Source organism: Heterodontus francisci, chromosome 5, assembly GCF_036365525.1.
Source record: "Heterodontus francisci isolate sHetFra1 chromosome 5, sHetFra1.hap1, whole genome shotgun sequence".
NCBI lineage: Eukaryota > Metazoa > Chordata > Chondrichthyes > Heterodontiformes > Heterodontidae > Heterodontus > Heterodontus francisci.
The window spans coordinates 139496557-139519840 of NC_090375.1; the positions used below are offsets into that span (position 1 = coordinate 139496557).

The 23284-nt window shown below is 43.4% G+C and overlaps 1 protein-coding gene across 1 annotated transcript in view; it reads right to left on the reverse strand.

Annotated features, from left to right (window-relative positions):
• csmd3b (CUB and Sushi multiple domains 3b) overlaps window positions 1–23284 on the reverse strand; it is a 2327439-nt gene that overhangs the window by 239393 nt on the left and 2064762 nt on the right. Inside the window, exons 35-38 of the mRNA XM_068032163.1 lie at window positions 11596–11720; window positions 9833–9929; window positions 2955–3059; window positions 2283–2401 (exon numbers count right to left, since the gene is read on the reverse strand). Coding sequence (XP_067888264.1) covers window positions 2283–2401; window positions 2955–3059; window positions 9833–9929; window positions 11596–11720 — 446 coding nt within the window. The remainder of the gene's footprint in view (window positions 1–2282; window positions 2402–2954; window positions 3060–9832; window positions 9930–11595; window positions 11721–23284) is intronic.

Below are 23284 nucleotides of genomic sequence, written 5' to 3' on the forward strand. Positions count from 1 at the left end.
ATAAACCAGGTAATTACAGGCTGATGAGTTTAACATCAGTAGTTGCAAAACTATTGGAAAAAATTCTGAGGGACAGGATTAATCTCCACTTGGAGAGGCAGGGATTAATCAGGGATAGTCAGCATGGCTTTGTCAGGGGGTGATCGTGTCTGACTAACTTGATTGAATTTTTTGAGGAGGTGACTAGATGTGTAGATGAGGATAAAGCAGTCGATGTCATCTACATGGACTTCAGTAAGGCTTTTGATAAGGTCCCGCATGCAAGATTCGTTAAGAAGGTAAGAGCCCATGGGGTCCATGGCAATTTGGCAAATTGGATCCAAAATTGGTTTCGTGACAGGAGGCAGAGGGTGATGGTCGAGGGTTGTTTCTGCGAGTGAAAGCCTGTGACCAATGGTGCACCGCAGGGATCGGTGCTCTGACACTTGCTGTTTGTTGTGTACATTAATGATTTAGACGTGAAAATAGGAGGTATGATCAGTAAGTTCGCGGATGGCACGAAAATTGATCATGTCGTAAATAGTGAGGAGGAAAGCCTTAGATTACAGGACGATATAGATGGGCTGGTAAGATGGGTGGAACAGTGGCAAATGGAATTTAATCCTGAGAAGTGTGAGGTGATGCATATTGGGAGGATTAACAAGGCAAGGGAATATACAAGGATGGTAGGACCCTTGGAAGTACAGAGGGTCAGAGGGACCTTGGTTTACTTGTCCATAGATCACTGAAGGCAGCAGCACAGGTAGATAAGGTGGTTAGGAAGGCATATGGGATACTTGCCTTTATTAGTCGAGGCATAGAATATAAGAGCAGGGAAGTTATGATGAAGCTGTATAAAATGCTAGTTAGGCTACAGTTGGAGTAATGTGTACAGTTCTGGGCACCACACTATAGGAAGGATGTGATTGCACTGGAGAAGGTGCAGAGGAGAGTCACCAGGATGTTGCCTAGGCTGGAGCATTTCAGTTATGAAGAGAGACTGAAAAGGCTAGGGTTGTTTTCCTTAGAGCAGAGAAGGCTGAGTGGGGGCACATGATTGAGGTATACAAAATTATGAGGGGCATTGATAGATTAGATAGAAAGAAACTTTTTCCCTTAGCGGAGGGGTCACTAACCAGGTGGCATAGATTTAAGGTAAGGGGCAGGCAGTTTAAAGGGGATTTGGGGAAAATAATTTCACCCAGAGAGTGGTTGGAATCTGGAACACACTGCCTGAAGAGGTGGTAGAGGCAGGAACCATCACACCATTTAAGAAATATTTAGATGAGCACTTGAAACGCTATAGCATACAAGGCTACGGGCCAAGTGCTGGAAAATGGGATTAGAATAGGTAGGTGCTTGATGACCGGCACAGACACGATGGGCTGAAGGGCCTGTTTCTGTGCTGTATGACTCTCTGACTCTATGACACAAATACTACAGTTACAAAAACTGGTCAGAGGCTGGGTATTCTGTGGCAAGTGACTCATCTCCTGACTTCCTGAAAACTTTGCACCATCTACATGGCACAACTCAGGAGTGTGATGGATTACTCTCCACTTACCTGGATTAATACAACTCCAAAAACATTCAAGAAGCTTGACACCATCCAGGACAAAGCAGTCTACTTGACTGGCACCCTATCCATCACCTTAAACATTCACTAACTCCTCCACCAGCGCTGTGTGGCTGCAGTGTGTGTAATCTAAATGTTGCACTGCGAAAACTTCCAAAGGCTTCTTTCACAGCACCTCCCAATCATGCAACCTCTGTCTGCTAAAAGGACAAGGACAGCAGGTGTATGGTAACACCACCACACCAAGTTCTCCTCCAAGTCAGGTGACTTGGAAATAATTAAACATTTCTTCATTGCTATTGGGTCAAAATCCTGGAAATCTCTACCCAATAGCATTGTGGGAGTACCTTCACCTACAATGGTTCAAGAAGGTCACTCGCCATTATCTTCTTAAGGGCAATAATACTGGCATTGGCAGTGATACCAATATCCCGTGAATGAAATTTAAAAAGGCGTCCTAATGACATGATGGGACCTTGTTTCCACCAGGCGACCACCGAAAATATCTGCACAGTTAATATGGCAAGAATGAGGCAATAAATCGCCCTGTGGAATTATAACTCTGGTACCACCTTGTTCCTCCTTTGGACTCTAAAACATTACCTGAACACGTCATATATTGCCCCGTGGTCAAATGATCTGTGTCAATGCTAAAAGGAATGGTGGACTCTGTGCAGCTTTGTAAAAGAAATAATGTTTTTTTCTTATTGTGACTCCAATTGCTTACCTGCAGAGAGTATCCCCGATCACACTGAAATGATATTACGTCTCCTACCAAGTATCTGTCTCCATTTTTGATTCCATTGCTGGGAATAAGTGGTTCTGTGCAGGAATCCAATCCTATAGCTGCAAAAACCATTCTTCGTATTAGCTACCGATACATAAAATGAAATGTTCTCTTCAATATTGACCACAATTATTCTCTGGCACAAATCTTAACCAGGTTTCTTTGACCTGTAAGATATCTTTTCTTGCTTGGTTTTACAGCTATTAGATAATAAGAGATTGCAGACTGAGATTTCCTTAACAGTGAAAATGAGAGACATTCTGATGTTTACTTGGATTGGACAGATTTTGTCAGAGATTAGAGCAGTGTTGGCACACTGGATATCCATTGACATGATCATTCGCCATGTGACAAGTTCTTAATATCTGTCTTTAACCTAGGCTGCCCAACATGAATAAGGCAGGAGGGTAGTTAAAAATGCGGTTTGTGCCGTCTTCCCAATGCATACCCACCCAAAGTCATTTTTGCTTACCCAAAAACCTGTTCTAGAGGGCAGCTCATCCCAGGCAGGTTGGGGTCGATTTTAGATTCGAAAGTCATGACCCAATGGTGTCTTTGGTACCACATGTGATTTTACTTGCAGAGGCCCAATTTGGATAAGCACTGCATTACCTGTGTATTCTAGGTGAAAGCCAGCAGCTGAAATACTGATGTCTGATTGAAAGTTGAGGTACAGATTATTAGATGTGCTGTTGAGGAGCGCTGGTATTGTCGTGCCTGAGGGTAGAATTGAATAAAAATAGTTAGCATTTGGGTTTCATATTTTCCTTTAAATTTTTGTTTTGCTTGGAATTTTGTTCACATTCTTTTGCTCTTCTCCTCTCCCTGTCATCCTCCTCAGACAAGAGCTTGGACGACCCAGAAAGCAGACGGGAGACTCTCTCAGATCTGCACCCAAATGCACTGGACCACCTTGATGCTGTAAATATTGGAAAAATGGGCAGATTCCTTCACAGGCATGTACTCGAGCTGCCTGATTTTCCGATAGTTATTGTATGCCTGGGCAGTGACCTAGGAAAATGCTCCTTTTAATATCACCACTGGTTGATTCACTGTGAATGATGAGAGAAGACTTGCTCCCTTGTCAGATTTTCTTCCCTCTCTATCAAGGGACTGATTTTTACCTATCCAAGGAAACTCAGTCCAACCTAGGTGAGATTAGCTGGCTGCTAACAAAATTATCCTCACAATTTTCCCAACACAACTCAACCTTATCACTTTCTCCGAGTGAAACTCACAATTTGGTTCTAAGTTACGGCAAGCTGCGAATCATGGTAAGTGGGTTTAGACTACTTGAACTTAATTCAAGTAGGCGTTCATTCTATTATTCTGGCAAAAAACTAAATCTAAGCTTGTGCCTCAATAACTCAATGGCCATAAAATTAGCCTTGGGATGTAGCACAAAACGGGCAATAGTGATAGGCCAGCTTGTATTACAGCTTACTCCAGGCTTTTAAAGGGGTTGCTGATTCGCGAATGCCCATTTTGCGCTACAGCCCAAAACCAATTTCACCATCCACATTCCCCCCCCCCACTCCACACTGCACCCCATGAGCTTATCAGTGAGTATATGAGCTATGCAGATCAGCAAAGTTCCAAGTTCAGTCCTTGTGCTGCTCTGAATTAACTGTTCTCACCTAGGATTGTGGGCAGGCAGAGTAAGCAAAAATCGATAAGGGTTCCCAAATCTGATTGCTGCTTCATAGTCACTGCTGGAAGTGGATGTTCTGTTGAGAACATGAGGCATTCCATGGTAAAATAGCTTGTTGATGCTCATTAGCAAAGTTCATGCACCTCTCACGAGTTTCCTCCCATTTCTTTTAAGAAAAGTAAAAAAGGTGTTGCCAGTTTTGTTTTAGGATATTGACACCCCAGTAAGTGAACATTTAGCACTAATTTAACTTATCATCCAAGGCTTGAACATGACTATTCCTTGTTATTGCTCTTCCATAGGAACATAGTAACAACAGGATTAGATCATTCAGCCCTTTGCCATTGTTTGCCACTCAACCACAGCTGATCTATACTTTAACTCCATTTACCCACCTTTTCCTTGATAACCATCCCTAACAAAAAAAATATTGATCTAGTAGCCACAGGATGTTCCAGATTTCATTATTAAATTGCCTAATTGTAATTTTAAGATTATGTCTTCTTGTCTTGGATTCCTCCACAAAAGTTTCTCTGTATCTAGTCTATCAATTCCCTTAAGACCAAGGCTCTATACAACTGAAGCATCACTTCCTCTCTTTTGTATTCCAAAACCCTTGAGATAAAGGCCAACATTATAGAGAGATTCAGCACTGAAACAGGCCCTTCGGCCCACCAAGTCTGTGCCGACCAACAACCACCCATTTATACAAATCCAAACATTCCATTAGCTTTTTTGATTATCTTCTATCAGTGCACTAGCTTTTTGTGATATGTGCATATGGACACCCAAATCCTTTTGCTCCTGCACAACTGCTCGTCTCTCACCATTCAGCAAAATTTCTGATTTGTCTTTTACAGATTCAAAATAAATGACCTCATCCTTCCCAAAGATAATGAGAATTCTTAAAAGCTGTCAACAGACAAGTTGTGAGTGAGCAGTCCATGTCTCCCAAGGGTCTACCACTCAAAAAACATGAAACATGAGCAGCTGCTTACATTGTCTTCCGTCTGTGATTGTAAACCACTCATAAGTTAAGCTAGTAAGCAGTTACCCTTTCTATTGACAAAAGATGAGGTATTGTGGAATGAACATTGATGCAAGAGCAAATATTACTTGTACTTCAGAAATACCTTGTGTCTGGAAAATAATGTATCCAATCTGTGAAACCATGGCTAAATGCTGTTGCACTAATCCTCAAAAAAGCCCATTAAAAAATTGGCCAGGATTTTCTCGGCAGGGATAAATCCTGATGTCAGGAGCAAATATGACTCCTGACACTGAGTGGGTTGGCAGCAGGATGATGGTGGCAATCTTCCCAATGGTAGCCTCCTAATTGGCCGCCGCCAGGCCCGCCATCTAATTAAGGACTGCTGACTGGCTCTCCAAGTTGCCCGCCCAATCAAAGGGCCATCAGCTCTGCAGCATCACCCAGAGATGTGGCCGCTGCTTAGGCTGCAACAAGAACGAGAGGGTTCCTCCATTTTGAGGCACCCTTGCAGGGGAATTAGAAAATGTTTTCTTTGCTGGGCCAGGCAGGCAGGTCCCCGCAATCAGAGGGGTAACCCCTCCAGCGACGGTGTCAAGGCCATGAGGTGGCCTTTGCCACCGGGGGCACCCTTTTTGGGCCACTAAGCCTCCAGATGTGATGGCCCCTTCCAGGAAACCACTGGGAGACTGCCTCTACACAGCTGCCAATCTCCCCATGTGGTGTTGTGGGGGGGTGGGGTGGGTGGTTACACTCCTGGCCAGGAAAATGGCCCTTAATTGGGCTTTTATTTGGATAAATTGCACCCCCGCATCCAGTTGGCGGGCAGCCGAGCTGCTGCTGTTTCCACCATTGGTAAAATGGTCTGACGATGGGACTGCATCAGGGAGCCCTTCCGATGCGGCTCCCTAGCATTTTACTGGACTCCCTGCCTCCTAGCCTGTCTCCCAGGGCCAGTAAAATCTCATCCATTGCTTCTATAATTTCTGTAATTCAGCAGCAAATTGGATGTTGAATAATAATTGAACAATATCTCCAAAGGATCCCTGGAAAAACAGTGGTATAGAAGTTTAATCCAGTACTTATTTTAAACTCATACCAAGCGCCATCTTGATATTTTTCTTTGCTGACAGAGGTGGTCCCAAAATTCCTCAGGTCAGGGTCCTGGCAGTTATGCCAGGATTGAGCCCAGTGCTTTCCTTTCCATGCTGATCCGCCCCAAGTGTGCAGAGTCAGTGGTAGGGCACCTCATTAACATTGAGCATGCGGGCAAAGTGCCACTATAAGCACACTTTTGCTGCCTGTCTGCCCTATGCAATGGAATACTTGCCCTTGAGAACCTCCCACTAACTGTGGCCACATTACGGCACAGTGGCGCAGGGGTTAGCACCATAGCCTCACAGTTCCAGCGACCCGAGTTCGATTCTGGGTACTGCCTGTGCGGAGTTTGCAAGTTCTCCCTGTGACTGCGTGGGTTTTTGCCAGGTGCTCCGGTTTCCTCCCACAAAGACTTGCAGGTTGATAGGTAAATTGGCCATTATAAATTGCCCCTAGTATAGGTAGGTGGTAGGGGAATTGAGGAAAGGTGGGGATGGGGTAGGAATATAGGATTAATGTAGGATCAGTATAAATGGGTGGTTGATGGTCGGCACAGACTCAGTGGGCCAAAGGACCTGTTTCAGCGCTGTATCTCTAAATAAAAATAAAACAAATAAATTACCCCAATGGGGCTGATCTTCACAATTGAGAAAAGTAAATTCACTAGATGTCTAGCCCACTTGCCTGCCTGTTCCCCATTAGTAGGGCCCATAAATACCCTTGCAGAGGCTGTTACATCTCCATTCACTTAACATATCAGCTGCTACTATTATGCCAGATGGAGTTTAGAATGGGAACTCCTGACTTAGGAAGTCCCCGGCCTAGTCTGCCTTCTGACTACCACTATCCTTTGAAGAGGTAGAAAGTAGTTCCACCACTTAAAAGGCATTAAGGAAGCTCTCGGAAATGGCAACAATTCAGTGGAACCAGAAGTTTACATCAGTCTATCACTAGAACAAGGCAGAAGACCTGTGGCATCTGTGAGGAATTTTGGGCACATGTCTTTGTTGAAGGCATGTATTAAAGTTTACACTTGCCACTTCAACAGAAACTCATACATTTGAACATATTTACTGTACATTTAGCTGTTCTTAGCTGGATATTATCACTATTAAAAGAAGTTAGACCTCACCATGGTCAATGTATGTTTGTACACAAACACAAATGTACCTGTCTTCAACAATCTCCAAAGCAATAGTTATTAGCAAACATTAACTGGACCCAAAAGGGAACACCTGGGTGAAAACTTCCTCAGGGCAATGTATAGTAAAATGAGAAATGTGCTTTAAAAAAAACACATTTATGATTTTGCTACATCTCTTGCACAGAGCAACACCCATAAACCTTCAGTTCCAAATATATATTGTCATGATCCTGTTTTTTTGGGGGGAAATTTGCAGTGTGCCTTTAATACTATCAGAGATCAGTACTTCTTTAAGGCAACAAGCTTCAGAAGTTACTGAGTAATGGTGAATCTTGGTTGCCCTGGATACAACCATTCGGAGACAGAGAACAGGACATACAATGTTGTCTTTTAACTTTGAAACTAGCTGGAAAAAACTGTCTTTGCAGAGACAGTTGACAGACAGTTGAGACACAAACTGTTCAGACAGACAGCTGCGTGCTAGCACCTAAAGAGAGATCTCTCAGTCAATTTAAACTGAAGGAAGCGAAGCAGACTATTTATTTTTACCTTTCAAAATTCTAAAAGTTAAGCCAATGATTCTTTTGAAAGTGGTTGTGAATTGTTGATCTGCTGTGGTCACCACTGGAAAGAAGAGTTTGAAGCTTCAAATGTTGAACTGAATTACAGAATGGTCAATTGATGAAGAACTGTTTTCCTTTCCTCATCGGACCCTGGAAGATTGCGAGTGGACTCTGAATCAGAGGGCTGTTCATCAGGAAGCGTCAATCTGCAAGGACTTGACTGTTATTTCTATTTTTAGATGTTGGTTTATCTTAGTACTGTTTAAGACTTTTAAGTTTTTCTAGTAAACAGTTAATTTGTTGATATCTAAAGATAACTGGTTTGGTTCGGGGGTTACTAGAGTGTTCAATTCAGCTGTGGTTTTCTTTGATTTGGGAAAACTTAAAGATATAGGTTATGTGACCTGTGGAGTGATGGGAATGAATTCACTGTGCGTTGCTCCCGCTGCAATCAGCATCATATATCTTGATCGGGGGCTTTCTCTTGAGCGGTCATGCCATAACAATATATAGTATTGTTACGACCAGGTCAGAAAGGTGTCTAGGCTTTCTTATGTTTAAAGAAGAAAAGGTGAAATTTATTTTAACTTTAACTCTAATTCGGTTAACGCCTAGGGATACACAACGTGCTCATGCTAGCATGCATACGCGATACACACATGCAGATAGAGACATGTGTTGAAATATTGCTCTTTTTTGATTGGGAACAATTTGACTTCCCACTGCCAATTACTCGTGTTTATCTGTGGGTAAAATCCAGGACGGTAGCACCCAAATTTCTGTTACGACTAGGTGAGAAAGGGGTCTAGGGGTCTCTCTCAGCCTTCACCTGGTCTTAACGTAACAGGGTTTATTTTTAAACACACTGTGTTTTTAGCTCCCCCTTGGTGAATCCTTGTTCACCGCTTTCCAATTATAAGGCAAAGAAACCAGCACAAACAGATTTTCTTACGTACAAAGAAAGTTGAAATTTATTAAAATTGAACTAAACTCTAATTCGGTTGATGCCTACGAATACACGACGTGCCCATGCTGGCATGTACATGCGATACACACATGCAGATAGAGACAGAAAGAGAACAGAAGAAAAATAAAATGGAAAGGTTTGAGGCAATACATGAAGAGTTGTTGTTACACTTCTTCGAGCTCACTGTAGAGTCCTTGATTGTAGGTAGATCTTGCTTTTCATTGGGGCCCAGTATTCTTCTTAAACCTTGTTCGCTGTAGGAGATTTCTCTCTCTTGGGGTTCATGTGTTTTCAGTGGATTCAGAGGCTTGTGAGACAGAGATGGGCGCAGACAGAAGCGGTCTTTTCAGTCCAGGAGCAAACAGCTTTCTGCTCAAACTGTTTGTACAAGTTCAAAAAACTCAGGTTGCCCAGCAGATTAGTCATGTGACTAGCCGGTTTGACCATTGTCTGTTTGTGTATTCGGCCATCTTAGCAGTCAATCTGGAACGCAAGCTCCCCCACCTTCAACGTCTGGTGATTAAAGGTTCATCATGTGTGGAACGTGTCGGGGAATGGCTGCTTTGTCCTTCCAAACACTCTCTGTTAATATGCAAATGTCTTTTCCAGCCATGGCTGAACTGTTTACCAAGTCCTTTCTTCACTCCAGTAACAGTTTAAAATCAATGTTCATGACAAAATTAATGTGCCTCATTCTTGGTAGGTGGGGGCCTAGCATGACAAGTATAAAATAGCGAATAGATGAGAGAAACTGCATGTTTTGGTTGTTTAAAAAAATGCAATGTAATTTTTTAAAAAGAAAAATTATGAATCTCATTCCTAAAAAGCAAAACCTGACAGATTAGGTTGCCTCACCTACAGTTTAGGTGAGCAGCATAAATCGCATGATCTTTGCTGTTGTTGTTGCAGTTTATAATAATCCTTCAGTTTATTGGTGAGATTACTGTTCTTTCCTGATTACCAGCTATTCAAATAACAATGAACTAACAAAAAGAGTGGAAATATGATGAACTGAGCATGACATTTCATTTCTTTGAATCTACTTACTTAATATAAATTTGCCTTATTTGGCTTATTACCTGAAAAGCTCCCAAGTCTTGGAGCATTAGTGTCAACTCCATCAAAGAAATCCAGTGAATCCCAGTTATGCTCTGTTGCAAAGCTTATTATTTGAACCTGAAGAATATAAATACATTAATTTAGAAAAAGTGCAAGTCACACTGTGTGCTTCAAAGTTGCTTAATAGAAACTGTGAGATAATTCCAAATACAGACAAATATAGGCATATTTGCATTTTGTAAAATCTGATGTTTTATTAACTTATTTTAAATATTGTTAATCGATTCAATTGATAAATGTCTGAAGAAAATAATGTTTTGTGCAAAAAGGTGGCTCGTAAGTTATTAACATTATCCCAAGATTCTTGCAGCAATTAAATATGGAAGCTTGGAAATTTATGATTTGAAATAAGGCAGACAGCCCTTCACGCATGCTCTGCCATTCAACTGGATAATGGCTGATCTGTACCTCAGCTCTGTTTACCTACCTTTTTTTTCATGTCTGTACCTAACAAAACTATTGATCTCAGACTTGTAAATTTTAATTGACCCAGCATCCATTTTTTGGGGGAGAGAGATCCAGATATCCTATGTGTGAAAAATTGCTTCCTGATTTCACTCCTCTATGGCCAATACATACTTTTAAGATTATGTCCCCCTTGTTCTTCATCAACCCTACTAGATGTATCTCTGTATCTATCCCATCAAATCCCTTTATCACTTTACTAATTATACAAAGACAATTAAAAAGGACTGGATGAGGCCTGTGCTTTACAAGCTTCTCTGACCCTTTCAGAGGAAATCTGATGTTAATCTTCCAAAGTGGAATTTCTGCTAACTCCTTATAACATTAGTTCCATTACATGATGGCTTGGAGGCAAAGAAATAGATACTGCAGGGTTTAGTTGAATATATATTGTAAAAGTGTCTGTAATGGAAACATGCTATTATGTACATTGAGTCATTCTCAGAGTTGCCATCATTATATTCAAAGGGATTTATTTTATTAAAGACAGAATATAAACTGAAGATAGAGCAGAATATATTGAGTATCATAAGAGTGCAACAACAGGTGGTAAATCCATATGGAAACAACTGTGGTTGTCTGAATTGAAGTGAGTCAACTTCCATATTTTGTACAAATTTAACAAATGGTTGCAGGTAGATTGCCTGTTTGTGCAATAAACACTCATGGGCGGCACAGTGGTTAGCTCACAGCTCCAGGGACCCGGGTTCGATTCTGGGTAAATAAAAAATAAATCAATGCACCGGGGGGTGATTTTATAAAGTAGAAATTCCTGTGTAGAACTTCCTGGGAAACTCTATATACTCTTGATTATTGCAAAAAATATACACACAAAAGACGTGTATACTGCACAAGCAGTGGTTTAATTCCATCAGAAAAAAACAGTGGATAAAAGAATCTGAAACTGGACACTCTACAAGAGAGAGAGATAATTGGTGCCAGACTATACAAGGCCTCATTGGTAGCAGTCTTAGACCAAGGCTAGATCACAGATGATTGTTGCTCAAATGTAAGCTTTGGGGTCCAGCACCAAGGCTTACAGATACTGATTGTAAGATAGATATTCTTCCATTTTTTCTTATATCTTTTTCTTACATCTCTAAAGACTATGAATCCATACAGTTTGAATGTCAGTAAAACTACAATGTTGTGCTACATCAGCACTAGTACAAAAAAATAGAAACAGAAGCATCCATTCTAAATAATTGCAATTAGATACAATTAAATAGAATAAACAATGCAGAAATAGCAGCCTTACTTGTATGCCAGCACCTTCCGGCACCATAATTTTCCAGATGCAGTTCAAATTGTTGTCATATGGTTCAGGATAACTTGGAGACAGAATGCTCCCTCTGCGCTTAGTTAATATTCCACCACAGGGCACTGAAAGAAAATGGAAACACTGAAACTAAAGAAAAGACCTGACAGTAATGTTAGTGTGCATGGAACAGAAAAGACATGCTGCTGCTTGACAACAGCTTATCGAGCATTTACGAAATGAACAATGAATAATAGAGCAATTTTACTGTCCAGGGAGTCGCAAGAAACATTCAGCATCTCTTATTTATTCTCTTTGAATACGTGTAAGCATACAGGACTGGAAAAAGCAATTTTATAGTGCTGTTAGAAATTGGCAACCTGGAAAACAACATTTTTCATAGGTTAAAAAGTAACTTTGAGTTCAGTCTTCAATTTAATAACTAATTGAAAACAGATCTACTTGTTGAATGTAGTTTAACAGACATATATTCACACCATGTGATTAAACTTGAAACCCATCAACTAATCCAGTATTCCAACTAATGAACATATACTGATAATTGGTCAAAAAAGCATATTTGTATGATAAATTAATCAAAACTCTTATGGGAGAAGTTTAGAGAAAACCAGGCCATTTTTCACCTCAGGTAAACTCTAAATTATTGCTGTTATGCACAGACTTTGTTTATCCAGACGTGCAAAATGCTTCAGGTAAGTTACACACTTAAAAATACTGCGCTTCCATCTGCCCCTAAAACCTGTTACACCAATGTATTTTTTTGAATGATAATTTTCTTTAATCCACTGACTGGAGATCAGAATTTATATATTTTTTAAAAGACATCTTAAAAAGACAAGTTGCCAGCAAAGTCATCCTTTCAGCTTAAGGTGATCACCTAGTTTACTATATTGTATCCTACGTTGCAAAGGACTGTGAGGAGAGAGATGGTATGTCTGCTCAAGCTCCAGCAAGAGCCAAGACCCAGGAAGTTTAATGGATCTACTTGTTCTCTCAGCAAGCAGAGAAATACTGCTAACGACTATGTTTGAATGACTGAGTGACTGTCATGTGACAAGCCCCTCCCCATCTGTGGTTTTCAGCTGGTGTTTTTCTTTGCAGCAGAGGAGAAGCAACTGTACTCTGACATGAGCAGACCATAAGTGAGGGTTTCTCTCTCTCTCTTCATTCCAGCTTGAAAACTTTCAAATCCTGCATGTTGACTGACCACATTTGCATACTCTGGCTACAATCAGAAACCCCATTGGAGAAAATCATCCGCATCACTATCTCCAAGAAGCTCACCGAAACAGTCATCAACCGCTTCAAACTAAAAGCCTCAGGACCACTGAATTCAGCTAAAAGCCAGCCAAATCACAAAACTCCACAGAATGTATGGCTTTTTATGGACTCTAACTCAACCAATCTACCTTTCCCCATTCTGTAACTTATTTGTGTGTGTAAACCTCTAGTGTGTGTGAGAGTGAAAGTTGGCTCATTGTTTATTATTTTATTAGTTTGGTTTAGGTACAATAAAGTTAACCTCTTTCTTTGTTAACTCAAGAAAACCTGTCTGATTGGTTCTTGTTATGATCATAGCAAGTAAGTAATCACACACCTACTGAATTAGCCAGTACATCCACTTCAAGAAAGAATGAAACCTGTTGTGGTCAAACAAGGAGAGGGAAAAGAGGGAAGCCCTTCGACCCCTTTTCACTTCACTGTAACAGAAATTTTGGGGCTCACGTCTGGGATCAAATCCAAAGGCAAATAGGAAATTGGAAGCAGGAAACCAAATTGATCCCTAACAAATTGATCGGGCGGCACAGTGGCGCAGTGATTAGCACCGCAGCCTCACAGCTCCAGCGACCCGGGTTCAATTCTGGGTACTGCCTGTGTGGAGTTTGCAAGTTCTCCCTGTGTCTGCATGGATTTCCTCCGGGTGCTCCGGTTTCCTCCCACAGCCAAAAGACGTGCAGGTTGATAGGTAAATTGGCCATTATAAATTGCCCCTAGTATAGGTAGATGGTAGGGGAATATAGGGACAGGTGGGGATGTGTAGGAATATGGGATTAGTGTAGGATTAGTATAAATGGGTGGTTAATGGTCAGCACAGACTCGGTGGGCCGAAGGGCCTGTTTCAGTGCTGTATCTCTAAATCAAATAATTAAAAAATTTCAATACAGGTTTTCCTGTGGTTTTCAGTACTAGAATACTAAAATGTCCACATTCGAGGCCAATACCTTCCCAGAACAGAGTGAAGTAACTTGGGCCAGGTTAAAAGCCCTATCTGTTGAAGAGTTGAGGAATTTAGCTGGGCAGTTAAAGATTACATCCATCCAAAAGCTAGGAAGCCTGAAATCCTAAAACCTGTGGCCAACCACTTTAAAATTGACACTGAAGAACCGGAGACCAGCATAGAATCTGAAACAGACAAAGTAACATTAGCTAAGATACAGCTAGAACAGAGGAAATTAGAATGAGAATTCCAAGAAAAAGAAAGAGCTTTCCAGAGAGAGAAAGAGGAGTGAGAATTCCAGGAAAGGGCCAAAGAAAGGGACGAAAGAGAAAAAGAAAGGGAGGGAAGGGAAAAAGAGTGAGCTTTCTGAAGGGATTGAAGGCAGCTCGAACTGAATAGGGGAAAGCGCAATGTACCCAATGAAGGCACCTCTGGTTAGGGAGTTACCCCGTGCTCAGGCCAAGGTGCACAGATCTTAAAGTTCTCCTAGTTGATACCAAAGCTCAATGATGGGGAGGTGGAAGCATTTTTCATCTCTTTTGAAAAGCTTGCAAAACAGTGCTACCATCGTGCTAAATGGCATAGAGATCGAACAGATTGAGCAACTCAAAATTGGGCATCCATGAGGTGCTGTGGGCCATCAGCAACAGCAGAATTTTATTCAACCACAATCTGAAACCTCATGGCCCGACATATCCCCCACTCTACCATTACCATCAAGCCTGGGGACCAACCCTGGTTCAATGAAGAGTGCAGGAGGGCATGACAGGAGTAGCACCAGACATACCAAAAAATGAGGTGTTAGCCTGGTGAAGCTACAACAGACTATTTGCATGCCAAACAGCGGAAGCAACATGTGATAGACAGGGCTAAGTGATCCCATAACCAACAGATCAGATCTAAGCTCTGCAGTCCTTCCACATCTAGTCATGAATGGTGGTGGATCATTAAACAACAGACAGGAGGAGAAGGCTCCACAAATATCCCCATCCTCAATGATGGGGGAGCACAGTACATCAGCACAAAAGACAAAGCTGAAGCATTTGCATCCATCTTCAGCCAGAAGTGCCAAGTGGATGATCCATTTCAACGTCCTCCTGAGGTTTCCAGGATCACAGATGCCAGTCTTGAGCCAATCCGATTCACTTCAAGTATCATCAAGAAACGGCTGAAGGCACTGGATACTGCAAAGGTTATGGGCCCTGATAACAGTGGCACAGTGGTTAGCACCGCAGCCTCACAGCTCCAGCGACCCGGGTTCAGTTCTGGTACTGCCTGTGCGGAGTTTGCAAGTTCTCCCTGTGACCGCGTGGGTTTCCGTCAGGTGCTCCGGTTTCCTCCCACAGCCAAAAACTTGCAGGTTGATAGGTAAATTGGCCATTGTAAATTGCACCTAGTGTAGGTAGGTGGTAGGAGAATGGTGGGGATGTGGTAGGGAATATGGGATTAATGTAGGATTAGTATAAATGGGTGGTTGTTGGTCAGCACAGACTCGGTGGGCCGAAGGGCCTGTTTCAGTGCTGTATCTTTCTATGACTCTATAACATTACAGCAATTGAACTGAAGACTTGTGCTCCAGAACTAGCTGCACCCCTAGCCAAATTGTTCCAGTACAACTACAACACTGGCATCTACCTGGTAATGTGGAAAATTGCCCAGGTCGTCCTGTAAAAAAAAGCAGGACAAGTCCAACCTGGCCAATTGCCGCCCCATCAGACTACTCTCGATCAACAGCAAAGTGATAGAAGGGGTCGTCGACAGTGCTATCAAGCGGCACTTGCTTAGCAATAACCTGCTCACTGATGCTTAGTTTGGGTTTCATCAGGGACACTCAGCTTCTGACCTCATTACAGCCTTGGTTCAACCATGGACAAAAGAGCTGAACACCAGAGGTGAGGCGAGAGTGATTGCCCTTGACATCAAGGCAGCATTTGACCGAGTATGGCATCAAGGAGCCCTTGCAAAACTGGAGTCAATAGGAATCAGAGGGGAAAATCTCCACTGGTTGGAGTCATACCTAGCACAAAGGGAGATGGTTATGGTTGTTGGAGGTCAATCATCTCACTCCCAGGTCATCACTGCAGGAGTTCCTCAGGATAGTGTCCTCAGTCCAACCATCTTCAGCTGCTTCATCAATGACCTTCCCTCTATCATAAGGTCAGAAGTGGGGATGTTCGCTGATGATTTCACAAAGTTCAGCACCATTTGCGTTTCCTCAGATACTGAACCAGTCCATGTCCATATGTAGCAAGACCTGGACAACATTCATGCATGGGCTGATAAATGATAAGTAACATTTGCGTCACACAAGTGTCAGGTAATAACCATCTCAAACAAGAGAGAATCTAACCATCTCCCCTTGACATTCAATGGCATTACCATTGCTGAATCCCCTACGATCGACTTCCTGGGGGTTACCATTGACCAGAAACTGAACTGAACCAGCCACATAAATACTGTGGCTACAAGAGCAGGTCAGAGGCTGGGAATTCTGTGGTGAGTAACTCACCTCCTGTCTCCCCAATGCCTGTCCACCATCTACAAGGCACAAGTCAGCAGTGTAATGAAATACTCTCCACTTGCCTGGATGAGTGCAGCTCCAACAACACTCACAAAGCTCAACATCATCCAGGACAAAGCTGTCCGCTTGACTGGCACCATCCACCACCCTCAACAATCAATCCATCCACCATCGATGCACAGTGGCAGCAATGTGTACCAGAAACAAGATGCACTGCCGCAACTCACCAAGGCTCCTTAGACAGCACCTTCCAAACCTGCGACCTCTACCGCCTAGCAGGACACATGGGAACTCCACCACCTGCAAGTTCCCCTCCAAGCTACACAACAGCCTGACTTGGAACTATATCGCCGTTCCTTCACTGTCACTAGGTCAAAATCCTGGAACTCCTTTCCTAACAGTGCTGTGGGTGTACCTTCACCCCAAGGACTTCAGTGGTTCAAGCAGGCAGCTCACCACCACCTGTTCAAGGGCAATCAGGGATGGGAAATGAATGCTGGCCTAGCCAGTGACGCCCACATCCCTTGGATGAACAAAAAAAGTTGAAGCAGCTACTAAACAGCTGGACAGTAAACAGCTATTGCAAAACAAACTAAAATGAAAAGCCCATGAGGTTTATTTATTGTTGCCTGATGAGAGTTCATCAGATTCTGAGTTGACTAAAAATGCTAGCCTGAGTGCATACGAGCTGGTACCTGAGGCGTACCGCCAAAAATTACAAACTTTCCGAAAGCAGCCAGAACAAACTAACATCAAGTTTGAAAGGTTAGGCAACTCACTTTCGACCGATGGATAAGGGCACTAAAGACAGAGTCAATCTATGAAAACCTTAGAGAGGTGTTCCTCTCATGGAGTTCAAAAACTCGCTTCCCCTTTCAATAAGAAATCATGTGGAAGAACAAAATGTTCCAAGAGCCAGGCAGGCTGAAAAGCCGGATGATGATTATACACATCCACAAGCCCTTGCCCCAAGGGAAACCCTTTCCCAGTCACCTCCAAAAACCTGAAAAGGTTAGGTGGTGAAAGAGTGATCAGAGGATGAACATCCATGAAAAGAAGGGAAAGCTGGAAACACAGATGACCCTCCTCAGGCCAAAAAGAAAGTTGCTGAGAACAGGAGTGAGGCCTGAAAGCCTGTATGTTTCCATTGTAACAAGGCAGGTCACCTTCGAGCTGACTGCTGGAAGTTACAGGGAAAACCCATAGGTTTAGTCATTGTACACCAGAACAGTGCAGAAAAAGGGGCCCTGTTGGAAAGCAGAGCAGATCAGGCTGTGGCTTTAACTGTGGCAGTAGAACTGAGTAAACCTACCACTGAGAGTGCAGGAAAACTTATCAAAATTCCTGGTAGTTACCAGGATTTTGTGTCCAGAGGAAAAGTGACCCCATACCCCTCGATTGAGGCGAGTAAGTCTATAGTCATACTTAGGGATACAGGGGCCATCCAATCCCTTCTGCTGGGAAGAGGCATGACCTTTCCCCCAGAGAGTGCATTGAATGCTAGAGTGCTAGTAAATGGTATCAGAGGAAAGCATATGCTCATATATTTATATCGAGTGCACTTCGAGTGCTACCTTGATTCTGGACCAGGAAACGTGGGGAATGTCCCGAATTTACCTGTGGATGGGGTTGTCCTGCTTCTGGGTAATGATCCCGTGAGGGCGAAGCTGGTAGCTTCCCCAGTGGATTTTAGAGAGACCAAAGGAGGTCAGGGAGACAGAGCAGTTATAGGAAAAGGTCCCTGGCATTTTTCCTGACTGTGTGGTGACCCAGTCCGTGGTCACACAAACTCCATCAGAGGAGGCTGAACTGGCACTGTAGACAGATGACCCAACTGTCTGGTTATCTGAAACTATCTTTGGGAATTTAGAGGACCCAAAGGATGGGTTAAACGGGTATTCCTTGGTTGAGGCTCAGCCTTGGTTAAAAACGTTAGCACAGACTGCCCTAACTGAAGCTGAAGCAGAGGGAGTTCCAGAGTGCTACTATTTAAAGGATGAGGTGCTGATGAGGAAGTGGAGAGCTCCTCACAGACCTGCAGATGAAGAGTGGACGGTGGTTCACCAGGTAGTGGTGCCGCCGAGGTACCGCAGAGAAATATTGAGAATAGCCCATGAGATTCCAATGGCTGGACATTTCGGTATCAGAAAAACCCAAGCCCGCATCAGACAGCATTTTCACTGGCCACAACTCCACAAGGATGCGGTGGAGTTCTGTAAGACTCGCCACACGTGCCACATAGTGGGGAAGTCTCAACCTGCAATAAAACCTGCAACCCTAATTCCCATACCGGCTTTTGGGGAACTACTCAGCAGAGTGCTGGTAGATTGTGTGAGACCCTGCTGAAAACAAAAGTAGGCTACCAGTATCTTCTCACCATTATGGATGTGGCTACCCAATTTCCAGAGGCATTCCCTCTTATAACTATCTCTGCCAAGGTAGTAGTGGAGGGGTAACCCAATTCTTCACTTGATATGCCTGCTGAGACCTAGTCGGATCAGGGCACAAATTTTATGTCCAGTATTTTTGAAAAGGTCATGGGTAATATGGGCATAACCCAGCTAAAGTCTTCAGCCTACCACCCACAGTCACAAGGCGCTTTGGAGTGGTACCACCAGATCCTAAAGACAATGATAAAGGCATACTGCTATGAATACCCCTTTATAGGAAAATAGGAGCAGGAGTAGGCCTTTCGGCCCTTCGAGCCTGCACTGCAATTCAATACGATCATGGTTGATCATCCAAACTCAGTAACCTGTTCCCGCTTTCTCCCCATATCCCTTGATCCCTTTAGCCCTAAGAACCACAGAAACATCTATATCTGGGACAAAGGGCTGTGATTTCTTCTGTTTGCTACCAGAGTCTCTCCCAATGGGTTCACTGGGTTTAGTCCCTTTGAATTAGTTTATGGACACGAGATGAGAGGCCCTCTAAAACTAATCAAGAAGAGGTTTTTGCGACCCAGGGACAAATCTTCCCTGTTAGACTACATCTCCATGTTCTGAGAATGGCTCACGAGATCCTATGCAGCAGCTCAGGAACACCTAAAAAGCTCCCAGACAGCTATGAAAAGCCAAGTGGATTTTATTTTATTATTCATTCATGGGATGTGGGCACTGCTGGCTAGGCCAGCATTTGTTGCCCATCCCTATATACCCTTGAGAAGGTGGTGGTGAACTTCCTTCTTGAACTGCTGCAGTCCATGTGGGGTAGGTACACCAGCAGTGCTGTTGGAAGGAAGCTCCAGGGTTTTGACCCAGCAACAGTGACTTGGAGGGGAACTTGCAGGTGATGGTGTTCCCAACCATTTGCTTCTCTTGTCCTTCGAGGTGGTAGAGGTTGCGGGTTTGGAAGGTTCTGTCTAAGGAGCCTTGGTGCACTGCTGCAGTGCATCTTGTAGATGGTACACACTGCTGCCACTGTCCGTGAGTGGTGAAGGGAGTGAATGTTTGTGAATGGGGTGCCAATCAAGCGGGATGCTTTGTCCTGGATGGTGTTGAGCTTCTTGAGTGTTGTTGGAGCTGCACCCATCCAGGCAAGTGGAGAGTATTCCATCACACTCCTCACTTGTGCCTTGTAGATGGTGGATAGGCTTTGGGGAGTCGGGAGGTGAGTTACTCGCCGCAGGATTCCTGGCCTCTGACCTACTCAGCTAGCCACGGTATTTATATGGCTACTCCAGTTCAGTTTCTGGTCAATGGTAACTTCCAGCATGTTGATCGTGGGGGATTCAGCGATTGCAATGCCATTGAATGTCAAGGGGAGATGGTTAGATTCTCTCTTGTTGGAGATAGTCATTACCTGGCACTTACGTGGCGCGAATGTTACTTGCCACATAAACATGCCAAGGCCAGAACATTTCAGCCTGGAGACCATGGGCTGGGTTTTAAGAGCCCGCTGACGATCTCGCTGGCGAGCTCAAACTGCAGGCCGCATGCCAAAGAGCTGCCAATTTATCAAGCACAACAGCTTATTTAAATAGCCTGGGTGGCCATGCCCCTCCCCTCCAATCACATGGAGAGGGCAGGCTGTTCGTCCCTGGCAATGGCGTTGGCTGCCAGTGCGCAGGCGGTGGAGTCATTTTTAAAGGGCAGCCAGCCCTGTCACCTAATTAAAATTTTTAAACACATACTCCCCAAAATTAAAATAAATACATTTCTTATGCCCCTTTCCCACCCACTCAACAATGATGACATTAACTATTTACTCTTCCCCTTCGCCCCCCCAAAAAACTTACCTTTTACATCTGACCTTCTCCGCAAACTGCACAAAGCTTGAAGTTCAACCCTTCCCACCATCCCCTACACCCATTCCGTACATTTGACCCCGTTACCTTCTCCCACCACTGAAAATCTTACCTTCTTCCCCTTCCCCACCAGTGTCGCGTCACCTTTCCCCAGATGGCAATTTGAAGGAGTGAGAGTGCCGGCCGCTGCGCTGAAGATCACAGCGGGCCTTCTGGATTGCAGGTAAGTCTATGTTAGTTCATTCCTTTTATTCATTTGAATATTTTAATTGCGGTCCCATCGTCCAGCGGCAGGGGGGCCGTCACGGAGACTCGCCGCCGCTGGGAAGATCGGGCCAGGCCCTCCCGGGATCAAGGTCCGTGGCAGGCCTCATCCGGACTCATTTTCAGGCCCCCACCCACCACAGAACCCGACACCGGAGGGACAGCAAAATCCAGCCCCATGTGTTAATGCTATTCCCAATTCAGAGTCAACCACTGTGGCCAGTACAGAGTAAAAAAGAGAGTTAGCCAGGTGAATTATATTGGCACCCCAGTTCATAGGAAAAAGCAAAGGCTGTGCCACATCAATATGTTAAAACAGTATCACTGGAAGGGGACAAACAAGCACAGGCCTGTCAGGCAGTCAGAAAAGAGGAGGGCGAAATGGACAGTGAGAACAAGTTAGAGGGAGTCCTGGAGGATTCCCAAATCGAACCCCCTACTGTCCAGTTAGCTTACACTGAAATGTTAGTGAAATTAGACACCGTACTCTCCTATTTCACTGCAGAATACAGAGGAGACCTAACAAGGTGTTTAAAGTGATCATCAGGGAAAAAACAGGGTGCACAGCCCTAACCCTACATGATGTGGATGTAGGAGAGACCCCTCCCATAAAACAAAATCTATATTGCCTGCGTGCCATGAAACTGACCCAGCTTCAGGAGGAAATTCAGAATGAAGACATAGAAATTAAAGATTTAAATTCTGAAGGGAGACACAGAAAAGCTCATAAGACAAAGGAAAACCCTCAGCCCAAAAATGTTTTTGTGGCAGATTTGAAGGGTGGTGATAGTGATGGTGACTGCAAGTCAATTATCCTAACTGAGGCGGAATTGTGGGCCAGGCTGAATGAGCACAGAAAAAAAACATGTACAAAAAGCACTGGATGATTTTCACAAAGGTATGAACAACTTTGAATCCAGGGTTGATGTAGAGAAACTGGAAAAGGAAGATATTGTAGAAACGCACAACGAAATTCAGTGCATGCTGGAACACAAGCTGATTGAACCCAGTCAGAGCAGTTGGAGTTCCCCAATTGAGCTTGCACACAATCCTGAATGAAAAAGAAAGACTATGACAGTGAGACTGATGAGTGTGTGTGTACAGCTTTTTTTTTCAAACTTGTGATCTCATAATGAAATGTTCCTGTTATCACATTTCATTTCATATGGTGGGGAGGTGTTATGCCAATGTGTTTTGTTGAATGATAATTTTCTTTAATCCACTGACTGGAGATCTGACCTTATAGGATCCTGATTCAATTGTAACAGCCTTTAAAATCTGTAACAAACATCTGGCCCAGTCTTTCCATATCACAAGCATCTAAAACAGCCCAACTGCCAAAGCTATTATATTCCAAAGCCCTATGCCATTACAGGAACATTCTGCAAACAATGCAATGAATTTAACCATACATACAGGCCTGGCTACTGTTTGTTACTTCACTGTTTGCCTATGGTATCTGACTGGAGTGTTCTAATACCCATTTTGGTGCTTCTTCAAAGTGTTCTCCCAGTGGCTAGGGCATAAGAGGTGACCACTGAGGGCTGCTGTGTCTTCGCTGAATACTTAAAAATGATTTAATAGAGGTGTTCAAAATCATGAAAGATTTTGATAGAGTAAATAAGGAGTAACTGTTTCCAGTAGCAGAAGGGTTGGTAACCAGGGTACACAGATTTAAGGTAATTGGCAAAAGAACTAGAGGTGAGATGAGGAAAATTTTTTTTTATGCAATAAGTTATGATATGGAATGCACTGTCTAAAAGGATGGTGGAAGTGGATTCAATCGTAACTTTCCAAAGGGAGTTGGATAAATACTTGAAGGTAGAGATTTGCAGGAGGGGAAAGGGACAAGGAATATTTGGATAGTTCTTTCCAAAAGCCGGTACAGGCACAATGGGATGAGTTGTCATCTTCTGTGCTAAACCATTCTATAACCTATGACTGTGACAAGCAACCAGTGTTAGCATGGGTCTGAGAAGATCCTGTTGCAGCTTGGGTCACTTCAGTGGTTTTTATGTGGCGGTCTGCCCAGCATCATCTCTAGCAATAGGGGACAGGCATTAATTAAGAGAATACAAGAGTCCAGAAGTGCTGTCACCCTGAGAGATGGCAACATCATCCATGTACATCGCATAAGTGTCCCTGCTGCTGAGGTATGGCTCAACATGCCCAGGATGTACAAGATAGCAGACTCCAGGAGAGCATTAACCTGACCGTAGCTCCTACCTACATTGTGTTTTAGCCTATTAAGGGTAAAGGAGATGATTGAGCCCGGTGCCTGCATATGAGCATCATTGAGATGCCACCACTGGCATCACAAGCTCTAGCTTTGGATGGCTCAACTGCAAAAGACCCTGAGATGATCATATAATTTATGACAATCTAGAAAGTTTCAATGTTGTGCATTAGAAAGTCATAC